General features: G+C 35.9%; 1 protein-coding gene across 2 annotated transcripts in view; it reads right to left on the reverse strand.

Moving 5' to 3' along the window:
• Window positions 1-12,440, reverse strand: part of SYT14 (synaptotagmin 14) — a 216,597-nt gene that overhangs the window by 153,065 nt on the left and 51,092 nt on the right. Inside the window, exons 1-2 of one of the 2 annotated variants that reach the window (XM_045838674.1) lie at window positions 10,472-11,294; window positions 6,109-6,324 (exon numbers count right to left, since the gene is read on the reverse strand). In XM_045838674.1, the coding sequence (XP_045694630.1) occupies window positions 6,109-6,324; window positions 10,472-11,294 (1,039 nt within the window). Of the gene's footprint in view, window positions 1-6,108; window positions 6,325-10,471; window positions 11,295-12,440 lie in introns of those variants that run through there. The other variant, XM_045838675.1, reaches the window with a different exon arrangement.

Genomic DNA, 12,440 nt, shown 5'->3' on the forward strand with positions numbered 1-12,440 from the left:
CAAAAAATGGTATCATGTGATTTTAATAATATAGCTATGCCACAATATGTAAATACAACTTGGTAATCTCTATAGTGAACTAAGAAAAGCTATAAGATAATAGACATTCTAATAATTTTATATTAAATTTGCTCTTTATATAAAATCATCTCCAATATAAAAATGGAAAGTATTCATTTGCATGAATAGAATTTCAGAGGTTACTCTACCTTACGAACTTAAATAAGATATTCACAACCTACTATTTAACTCTTCCCAAAAAGACGATTATCAGAAAATGCCCTTAATTTCAAAAACATAGTAAAAATGATTTTAAATTATTAACAAAGGAAACTTGATAAATTATTTTATATTTTTCCTAGAAAATTTTCTTGTAGATATTCTCTTTTGTAGTTCCAAACAAATGGAAGATTAATATGGCCACCTAGAGGAGAAAAGTTGATCAACAAATAAGCCATCACATTTTCTTACTTTTTCTAGAATACCTGTATTTCAGACTTATAATAAATATACTGTTCTAAAGGACTCAGCTAAAGGGGTTAACCACGTGTGAGAGAGACTTAGGGAGGATATGAAAGGAGCAGTGGTGACCTAACAGAAGCTAAAACAACATTCGTTTTGCAGTGGACTTGACAAGCACGGTTTTCATAACTATGTGACTTTAAGTTAAAAAATTTCTTCTCACTAGTGTAAAATAGGGATAATCTTATGTGCCACAATGAGTTTCAGTGAAGATTGTACATGGTGATGTGTACAGAAACTAGCAGTCAGGCAGACAGGAGCTTGATAAACGGTAGTTCTTCCTACCTGGTCAGAAAGTTCCGCTGTACTGGTCTCTCCTAATCTCTATCCAGGGCCTCCCTCATCCCTCTCGGCTCCCTCATCCCTCATGTCAATGTTTCTGACATTGGCTTTCCAAAGCTTCTCTCCTGGAATTACTCAGAGTGTTGAGAAATGGACTAATGGCTCCTTACCAGCGCTAGTAGGTAAGAGTAAGTCATGCCAGGGTACTATTCTTGGTTGTAGCGAGATGATGAACACCTGGGTTACAACTACCTCTTTTTTTGACTCTGGAAGTAAATAAGGAGAGGATAGGTAGTAAGAAAAATATAGGCAGAAAATATATACTTTCTTACTACTTCTTCTCTCCTTAATAACATTCGATCTAACTTGTTAATCTACCCAATTTAAACTTAAATTGAAAGTTACTCATCAATTTTGAGTGGACAGGGGCCTATATGAATTCTCACCCTCCCCTATCTCTGAAGCAGTCCAGTCTCCTCCCGTGGTAAAATACAACCCTCTCCTGACTTTCTACTTTATCACTTTTACTTTCTCTTCTCTGTTTAAGTGACATCCTGCATTCTACTGTTAATAAAAGGAAATGATTCTCTGATCTTTTCTCTCCCTATTCTCCCACATCAATTTAACCTATTCACATGGTTTCTATTCTCTAAGCATATATAATCCAAAAACCTCTCTCCCTAACCCCATTCATATGTGTATATTTGTATAAAACCACTTTTATGTCCCCCCCACGTCCTTCCACTTTCAACAGAAAACAGATCCCTGGATTTCCTATTTATGTTAATAACCTCACCATTTCCCCACTTCAGCGATTTTGAACCACTGTGCTACAAGAGGCATACTGGTGTGCCTCAAGAATTTTTAAGACATTCAATACCTGACTATTTAGTCAAGGGCACTGACCTCTTTTCCTTTAGATTGTCAAATTAAAAAATGACAACAGCCAGCACAACAATAACTGCCTGGTATGAATAAATCAAAATTATACCTATTTTTGTCAGACCAAGAAAATCCATATATTTTGGTGTGCCACAGAATTTTAGTAATCTTTGTATGCCATGAGACAAAAAAGGTTGAAAATTGCTGTCCCAGCTTTGCATACTGGAAACCAGTATCATACATAACAATTCCTTCTTTCTAATGGTCCTAATACATTCAGTTCCCAAATCCAGCAAATTCTACCTCCTATATTCCTACTGCCATTATTGTAATTCAGATCTCTACCATTTTTTGCATAGACTACTCCAAAGACCTCCTTAACCGTGTCGTCTTATAGTCCCCGTTGCTAAACTGATCTTTCAGAAGCACATCCCTAATCATGGTCCCTTGGTGAAAAACTGTTAGTGAGTTCTCACTGGCTCACAAAGTAAATACAAGCTTTGGTCAGAGAGGCACTCCAGGCTTTAGACCTCACCTCTCTTCCCATTTCACCTCCAACATACATATATGGCTGTCTGAAAAAAGTCCAGCCATTGTTAATATAATGAGAACAGTTTGCCTGACATCCATGTAACCTGGCAGCCAAGAAAGTGGACGGGAATGCACATGAGTGAACAATGACGACTTCACTGCACTAGTCGTTGGGGGGCAGTAGACACCGTTCATTGAGCACGTGTACTGTGTGGTATCTGCCATTCAAAAAGACTCAGTGAGTAGAGCAACAAACCTGCTTCAAATTTTGTGTTAAGTTTGAATGTTCCTCCACGAAAACTAGTTGGATGATTCTGAAGGCCACAGGTATGGGCAACCGGCAGCTTCATCATGACAACGTGCCTGCTTATGCATCACACATTTCATGCAGTTTTTTCCACAAAACTTTCTATCATCCAGGTGACTCAGCCCCCTACAGCCCAGATTTGGCACCCTGTGACTTCTAACTTTTCCCAAAATTAAAATCAGCTTTGAAAGGGAAGAGATTTCAGATTGTCAATGCGATTCAGGGAAATATGACAGGGCAGCTGGTGGTGACTAGAACTGTGTGAGGTCCTAAGGTGCCTACTTCCAAGGGGACTGAAACACTGTCCTATGTATAATGTTTCTGGCATCTTTTTCAATAAATGTCTCTATTTTTCATATTACATGGTGGGATACATTCTGAACACAATATAGATATAGATAGATACAGATCTAGATATATAGATATATCAAGTAGCCTTCTCTCTGTTCCTGCAATAATCCCTTCATTTTACCACTTTTCACTTTGGGATTTATGAGGTTCCCTCTAACATGCCTCTACATAATCTATTCACCAAGTTTGCACCCATTCTTCAGAGCTGAACACAAATGCCATCTTCTCTGAAGCCATTTTCTCTGAAGCTCTCTCATACCTTCCCTGATGGATGCTGTCTCACTCCCTTCCTTAAAACCTTTTAGCATTTAATAAGTACTTCTGCGTCTTTGGGAATGTTCAGAATTTACTATCATGTGAAATTGCTTTTCCCTAAGATCCTGAGCTCTGAAATCTCCCTCTCCAATCAAATTTTCCTATTCTTCCTCCCCTCATTAAATCTATTCTGGGCTCATAATGATCTTTGATTTTTCACTAGCAGTAATCTTTGATTTAAGAAAATCTTCTCATTTACTGTATCTTACATTATGACCTGATCCACTCCCCCTCCCAAATCCCAAAGAAATTTTAACTTTAAGGATACCCACCTCCACCAGGATATTCCACAGACACTTTAAATTTAGAATGACCCAAACTGAATCATCTCCTCCCCCAAACTCACATCTCTGATGCTCTCTAAACTAACTAAAAATCTTGATTCCTCACTCATTACACACACCATCATTCACGAAGATATACTGAGACCACTCCTAAATCTACGAACTCTGTATCCCTAAATCATTGCCACTGAAGCCCTCATCACTGTTTACATAGCTGGTCTTTCGTGCTTCCAGCTGCTACTACTTCCAATTCATTTTCTAATGCAATAGTTAAATAATGTTTTTTAGATACACTGATCTAAAAGTGCCACAATGTCCAGCTTAAAAACCTTCCAGGACTCTGTATTTCCTGTAAGACAATGTCTAATATCCTGAGCATGGCATTCAATCCTATTATCTACCCAGTCTCCAAAAACAGGTCCTAATTAGGCAATGAAATACACTCTCTGCTTTCCTGCAATCACTATTCCATGGCTGTTGAAACAGTTTCCACTCAAGTCCAGCTCACCTATTCTGTGAAGACTTCATTACACACCTCACATCCCTCCCTCCCAAAAGTCTGAGTCACCTCCTCATCTGTATTTCCACAGTACTTTGTTCATGAAACTAACAGACCATTTATCACATTAAATTACACATATACTCATGGTCTTCCTCCTCCAGTTTGTGGGCTCTTTGAAACAAGCTTGTTTTGTTCATATTTTATCCACCATACCTAGTATGGCGTACAAAGAGAGTTCAATAAATGTTTGTGAAATAAATAAATCTAATTTCAGAATGCCCAAAATCAGTCTACCGTGGGTGATTTATCAAATAATCTAGGGTAGGAATGTAGAAGAGTACAGGTGGGTCCTATACAGGTAAAGTGAAATGAACAGGTGACTCCAGGATACTTGCAAAGGTCAGGGCAAGCTCAGAAGGGCCAGAGGGCATGCTTCCCTGCTTCGGCCACAGACAGGGAGCCAGACCAGAACAGCAGGACTGCAGGGAAGAGGCAACCAAGACAGCAGAGAACTGCAGGGAGTGAGGGGGAAGAAGAAATCAATAGGGAAAAATAAAACTCCTAAACACGCTACAAAAAGGAGGTGTCTAGGGTCACAAATTACAAGCTCAGGCCTTGCTCATCACCATCCCTGTTTTCACTGCCCTCACCTACAGCAACCATCTGCTGATCACTTACCTATCAGCTGCTGGACACTATGCTGAAAACTACCACAGAGATCACTCAATGTTCATGACAACCCTATCATGAAGGTATTATCTACATTTTAGAGACAATAAAACAAACCTATAAACAATTAACTATATTGTCCACAGTTTCATAGCTAATATGTTAAGTCACAGAGCCAGAACGTGAAAAAAACGGCCAGGCTTCAAAACTCATTCTCTGTCTGCTCTACTATCCATGCGCCAGGGGCGTAAAGAAGGCGGGGACTGGCTTTACCGCTCTGCAGTACTTAGTTATCTTTGTGAGCACTCGTCTTACCTTCTTCAGCACTAGGAAGGTATTTCTGAGAGTACAGTCCATGTCTAATATGTTTTATTTCTTCCCTAGCATCTCATAATGATTTTTCTGTATAGAAATCACTCAGTTTTTCATTACTTTCTTATTATATCTCATTACTGGTAGAAAGAAAATAAGGTTTATCAGTCTTTAGTTGGCACTAAGCCAAATACAAAAAAAGATGACGTAGTTCCTTGGACTACAACATGTGCTGGGGTAAAGCCTTTACAGCATTAACTGTGGTAAGCCCTAAAACACAGACCGCAGCTATAAAATTAAGGATGATCTGGTATAAAAATAAAAACGCTGTCTAAGATATACGGCTCTTTTGTTTAGATGAGAGTATAAAGATAATAATTACTATATGAGTTAGCATAGATTAAGCACATGAATAACTTACTTAAATGTGGAAATAAATATGCTGTAATTAATAGTCAAACTGCTTTTATTTCTCTTATAGAAAGGTATAAAAACATGTGAGAATAGACTTATTTATGTCTTCCACACGGGTTGAGGTCTAAAGTCAATGTCAGTACACAATGCAAAAGTCAACCAGAAATAAGATAATCCTTGAAAATTCCTTAAATCATCCTTGAATCACAGCATAATACAGCATCAGCGCTCAGTAACGCCATCTCGACAGTTTTTCCTCCTACGCATAACACACAGACCGCCATTTCTGCTGCAGTGCGCCAGCCACCTGAAGTATCTGGCCCGTGTCTAGAGCCCATACCGAATGAAAGAGCATACATTCACGCACTGGAACCATATCTGGCACTGGGAGATACTTACACTGTATCAGTTCCTGTAGCAGGTATTAGGAATCAATTTCATCTGAGAGAACAGCACGGTCCCATCTTTCATGGCATGTTTGCTAGCATATGTTCATTGTGAAAAAGGAGCAAGAATTACTAGTGACTTTAAAATTATTTAGTGTTTTGCTTTTGGGTGTTGTGGTTTTAGTTCTGGTTTTTGTCTTCAGCCCAGATATATGAATGTGAATAAATTATATTCCCAGAAATATGACTCTACTGTATGTGCTATTTATTGTGCAACCACAGATGCCTACACTGATGCATAAATAATCTAATACTACGGTGTAGTCTAAAAATACAAACAACCTATCTTACCTTCATCTAGGGATGCTTCACTACTGTATCCATCATACTCTGCAGATAGAGGACTATATTTTTGTCTCGTTTCCCAAGTATAATTCTGTTGTCTAGAATCGGCCAGTGGGAATCTGGAATTGTGTGTTCGGGATAAGGCCTCATGGTATTTACCCAATGCTTCATCTTCACTTTCAGAGGATGAACCATGCTCATCTTTGTCCATGTAGGAATTATCTATTTGCAATGAGAAGGAGAACAAATAAAAATTTTAATACAATGAATGATGATGAATTTGTTACAGTTTTATATATATATAACATACACACACATCATATATATCCATATATACATATACAAATATATATAAACACACATATACAAATACACAATCTGAATTTTCAGTTTCATAAAAGTATAATTTTTCCACTTAAAAAGCCCAAGATTTATATTTTATGTATTAACAGAAAAAGACTGATCTATATACTCTAATTACATAAATATTGTTAGTCACAGGGATCTTCCTACAATGTTACACATAAAGAAGATGACAGGGCTTGCCATCTTACATAATTTTTTTTACAGCATCAGTAGTACACAAAAGATGTTATAAGTATTGCCAAAACATATGGACCTGACTCAAATAATGCATGTTACGAAAGACATTCATTATCAGCTTAGCCAAAATTTTTAGAAGTGACAACTCCTAGTGCTAGCAATGAAAAAGAAATGGGCAGACATATACAGAGGTGGGCAAAACTAGGTTTACAGTTGTGAAAGCACAAAACAGTTTATTCATAAATATTACTTATTAATCATATTATTTACTTGTACTGCAACTGTAAACTGACTTTTGCCTACCTCTCTATTAGTGGTGAAATAGTAACTGGTAAAACTTTTCTAGAGAGCAGTTTGGTATATATATATATATTAAGCTTTTAAATCTGCATAGTGTTTAATCCATTTCTAAGAATTTACCAATTCCATTTCTAAGAATTCAGTCTAAGAAAATAACAGGTGAGCAAAGATATATATTTGAGACAATTCACTGCATTGTGTTTAACAGCAAAAGAAAACAAAAATAAAATAAAAACCTAAACATACACCACTGGGCCCTGGTTAAGTAAATTATGATGTATCGATGCAACAATATACTATGCCGTCTTTAAAAGTGAGGTGAACTCACTAGTACTTACAGGGAAAGGGTAACTGTAACATTATGTTGAGAGAAAAGAGAAAGTTATAAAATAAAAGGTATATTTATGGTCTCATTTTAAAAATACACACACACACACACACCCCTACATGCAATATATACACACTACATGCAGTATATACTTACATACACACATAAAAATGTATGGAAAGATACACAACAAACTTAGCAGATCTGTAAGTGGTGAAATTACTAGGAAAATTTTCCTTACATATACCTGTATTTCACATAAAATTTTTAAGTGGTATAACTTTATTATTTTTTAAAATATAAGTTATTAACTTTTAAAAAGGTAAAATTTTTGAAACTTCAACATACTGAGATATATTTAAATCAAGATGCAACCTCTTAGAATAGAAATCAACTCCAGAAGGATGAAGAGACACAGCAGGTAGAATTTATGACTTCAGTCTAGATACTTTTCTCTTTACACTCAGTTGAGATCATCTGTACTAAAGAAATCAAGGTTTGAAATTCAAGTGGGGAGATGCAGAACGAGTAATTTTACAATAAGGGATAAAAATTCAATCTTTAGAGTTAGAGGTAAGGGTACTTGGGTGACAGAACTCTAAGTCCCACATTTCAATTCAGTAAAATAGTCATAAAATGGTAAAAACTATCACCAATGTCATATTTTACATTGCCTAATCTATAATTACTAGCAACATACAGCTACTTAAACAATAAAAAATAATAAACTTTAAAGTGTAGTTCCCCAGTGCTACTAGCCACATTTCAAGTGCTCAATCACCATGTGTGGTTAGTGGTTCTTATACCAAGTAATATAGATATGCCAGACTTTCCCACCACTGCAGGAAGTTCTACTGGATGGTAATGAGATGACATCAGATCTGGTCTAGAACCTAGGCATCTGACTCTCAGTTCAAGAGTTTCAGCACTTCGGGGGATACCATGGCAGTGGTCTTCAGGCAGCAGGAGAGCACTGTGGACAATAACTAGAAATTCCACAGTCACACTTCACCTATTGCAAAACACTGCCTGACGTAGCCCTGCACTCAGAGAGAGAAAAGGAAACTCTTCCTCCTCGTTCTGTATCTGATAAGCTCTATGTCAGAACCAGGAACACAAGAACTAGTAATACCACAGTTGAGTATGTGAAAGGATAATGCATGGGTCAATAATTTTTTAAATGATTTTTAGAACATAACATGTTTACATTTAGTATTGTCTATAATCTTAAATACTTGAGAGGTACTTGGTTTCTTTAGGTACCAGCATGCTTCTTAATGAAAACAAATCAAAACAAAATTAAAAATTCTGTCCTGCTATTTGTGAAGTATTTATTACTAGTATGAACTCTACTGTTATTTTCTGAATAAACTAATTTGTAAACTACTCTACTTAATTTTTATTTCTTTATTTCTGCTACTTCAAGTAATAACAAGGGTACCAAAAACATATGAATCTGACATTTAGGCTGCTCGCAGAGTAGATTCCAAAAGGGACAAAGAATTGATCTTTGGTATCCACAGGGGATTGATTCTAGAACCTTCTGCAGATACAAAACTCAAAGGATGCTCAAGTCCTTTATGTACACGCTCCTGTGTTCTTTAAATCATCTCTAGATTACTTCTAATACCTAATGCAATGTAAATGCTATCTATGTAAGAGGGGTGGGTGTCCAACCTTTTGGCATCTCTGGCCACAGTGGAAGAAGAGTTGTCTTTGGCCACACATTAAATACACAAACGCTAATGAAAACTGATGAGCAAAATAAGATTTTAAGTAAATTTATGATTTTATGTTGGGCCACATTCATAGCCATCCTGGGTCTTATGTGGCCCACAGGTCACAGATTGGACACCCCGGTAGAGAACAACGAGAAGAAAAAAAGGTTTGTACATGTTCAGCACAGATGCAACAATCATAAGCCTAGCTATATGGTACATGTCAGTGACAACGTAACACTTTACAAATATATATATGTATTTATTGTTATTCAAGTTTTTTATTATCTGGACTAAGTATTGTAAGTTTATATCTTTCAAGAAATTATTTTTACTTCATCTAAATTATAAATTCTGGAATAATGCTATTTTCTGATTTGTGGTTGGCTGAATCTGTGGTTACAGAATTCATAGATATGGAGAGCTGACAGTATTTCCAAAAACTGGTGTTCCTTTTGAGTTAGCTCATTCATCCTGGATCAGCCTCTATTATATCACTTAAATAACATTCATATAATTGATAATACCAGATCCCTATTCTGTATAAAGTCATGTAGCAGAACTGAAAAGTCTTCCTCATTCCTAATATTACTATTTTCTTTTTTATAAGAATCTCAATTTATAGAAAAGTTCCAGATACATATTTTTATGTATTTTTGTGCATATTGTATGTAAAGCCAGTGTATTTTTGGCCTTGTGATCAGATCAGCAGTAAATGGAAATGATTAAGGTATTACCAGAAATAATTACTAATAATATGAAGCTATTCTGCAACCCAAACCAAGTAACTGTTAACTAATTGTTCTGAAAATTGTTACAAATGTTGTAGTTGAAAATTGTAAATCCTTAGCTGGATCTTAATGCTATACACAGAGCTCAGGAATAGTACTACATTGTTCATGTGTACTCACTTCAGACACAGAACTGTCATGTAATTCTTAATGTACGGCTAAATGAACAGACACACAGCCTGAAGCATGTTACTTAATAAAATAAAATCTACTGCTCTCAAGAGAAAATATAAAACACTTGATTTACGTCCTTACTGGGATAGACCTGAAGAGGAACAGTGTACGAAGGACTTAGGGGTTAGTTGCAAAAATATAAAATTTTAAAATGCAACTATAGCACACCAAATAAACTCCAAGTAAAGGATGCACACTACTTAAGAAAAGCATGGAGTTTTTGGTTTAAAATAAACAGACATTAAGAAAAATTAAGGCTGCTGAAAAATATGCCAAATAATGAAAAGACCGGGGCAATACTTAGCTTAGAGGTATACAAATAGCATCAATACTCTTGAAATGATGCAAGGGAAAAAATGAATGACTTTAAAAATGTCTCCCAGTAAGAAGATTCAAGAAAGTTCAAAACAGATATACAGGCATGCATAGGAAAGTTCAGAAATGTGGATTGTATTTTCCTAATTTCAAAAATCAAGAGAAATTTTATCACTCAAACCCACATTAGGAGACCTCACCTTTTCCTGGTTTTATCTTAGAATATTTTTCATCTTTATTCTTTGCTGTTCCTTTTTTGGCAGAAATGGCTTCATTTTTCTTTGTTTTTATGTCTCCTTTCACTTTGTAGCATTTTGTTGGATTTACTCGTTCTTTGACTTTTGGAAAGCATTCATTTCCTGCACACTCGTTCCCTTTGGGCCCTTTACTTTTAATATGTTTTTCAGCTTTCTTTAAATGATTTTCTTTCATTTCTTGATACCTTACTTCCTTTAAATCATTCTCACCATTACTAGAAATTCCTAATCCAACGTTTTTGTATCTATCAGTACGTCCAAGTTCTTGACCAGCAGACCCTGCCTTTGCATTCTGCTTCCTAAGTGATATCCCAGCATCACTCACATGGCCTTCCAAAGAATTACCAGCACTGCTGGTCTCTAGATACTCTGATACTGTCCGTTGCCTGTCATCAATATGTTTAAGTACTCTTTCTTCACTCACTCCTTGACCTGGCCTCTGTGAAACTGAAGTACTGTAATAATCTCTTTGATCTGCTCTGTGCTCTGAATTGGATGGTGTTTTCTGACAATTCATGTCTTTGGAGACTTCTGGTAATGTGGTATTTTCTTGTTTAAAACTATCTACAATTTCTGCTGCTGAAGAGCTTTCCTCTTCTGGGCGAAAGCCATTCATCATGCTTGTTACCTGTTCAGTAACCACATCAGATAAAGTACAGCCGACCTCCCCAACAGCAGCGGTCAGATCTTCTACAGCATTACTGATTGTGTCCACCAGAGAGGACACCGAAGGCAGATTCCGCTGAAAACTTCTGAAAAATGCCATTTTCTATTTCTTTGTCCCTACAAGGTGCAATAAGGAAATTTTCTCTTCTCAAAATATCAACCACTTTGGAATCTCAATTTAACATTTACCAATGTTGTTACTCATGAGCTTGATATTAGTATTTCATATTGTGGCTTTTTAAATCTTTTTGTAAATGCATTATGCATTGGAAGAAACATGTCGAAGCAAACATTCTTCCGGAAAAAAAAAAATCAAACCACTTGCTTTAAATGTAATGACATTTTTTCCCACTCCATAGCTATCATAACAGCAGCAAGACAATATTTTCCCCTCAAATACTATTGGTTTTTAATTCTATACCTGCAAGAAGAAGTATAAAAAGGATTTTTATTATATACTTTTAGTTCATTTATTAATAAGGGAACTACCCTATCTTATTAACAAACTACCAGTATCATTTCAAATAAAGAAAAATATTATGGAGAAATATACATATCTCTTTACCTTATCTAATCTTACAACAATTCTAGGAGGTAAACATTTATTATTCCTATTTAGTAAGTGAAAGAAAAACAAGGCTCAGAAAAATTAAGAAGGCCCCTGAGACCTTTCCAATGGATCTTCAAGGTCAAAATTGTTTTCATAACACAAATAAGAAGATAGAGTATTTAGCTTTCCCACTTTCATTTGCTCACATATGAACACAGGAGTCTTCCAGAGACTTCATGAGAGACAAAATGAAGGAGATATGAGAACCCAGCTGTTTCTTTCTTCTACGCCAGTCATTAGAGATTTTCCAAAAATTTAAACAATGTCACTCTTCTCACCAATTTTTTAAACAAATACACTTTTTAATTAAAAATATTATTTATAGCCCTGGCTGGTGTAGCTCAGTGGATTGAGCGCGGACTGCGAATCAAAGTGTTGCAGGTTTGATTCCCAGTCAGGGCACATGCCTGGGTTGCAGGCCATGACCCCCAGCAATTGCACATTGATATGTGTCTCTCTCTCTCCCTCTCCCTCTCCCTCTCTCTCTCTAAAAATAAATAAATAAAAATTTTAAAAATATATTATTTATATTAGCATGTAACAGGCTTATTTTTTTAATAAATAAAGTATTTAAAATCTTTTTACATCTTCACAGCTTTAACTTCTAATACACTACATATCAACAGACACAACTCA

The sequence above is a fragment of the Phyllostomus hastatus genome, unplaced genomic scaffold (genome assembly GCF_019186645.2).
Source record: "Phyllostomus hastatus isolate PE091 unplaced genomic scaffold, TTU_PhHast_1.1 phas_contig_283, whole genome shotgun sequence".
Taxonomy (NCBI): domain Eukaryota; kingdom Metazoa; phylum Chordata; class Mammalia; order Chiroptera; family Phyllostomidae; genus Phyllostomus; species Phyllostomus hastatus.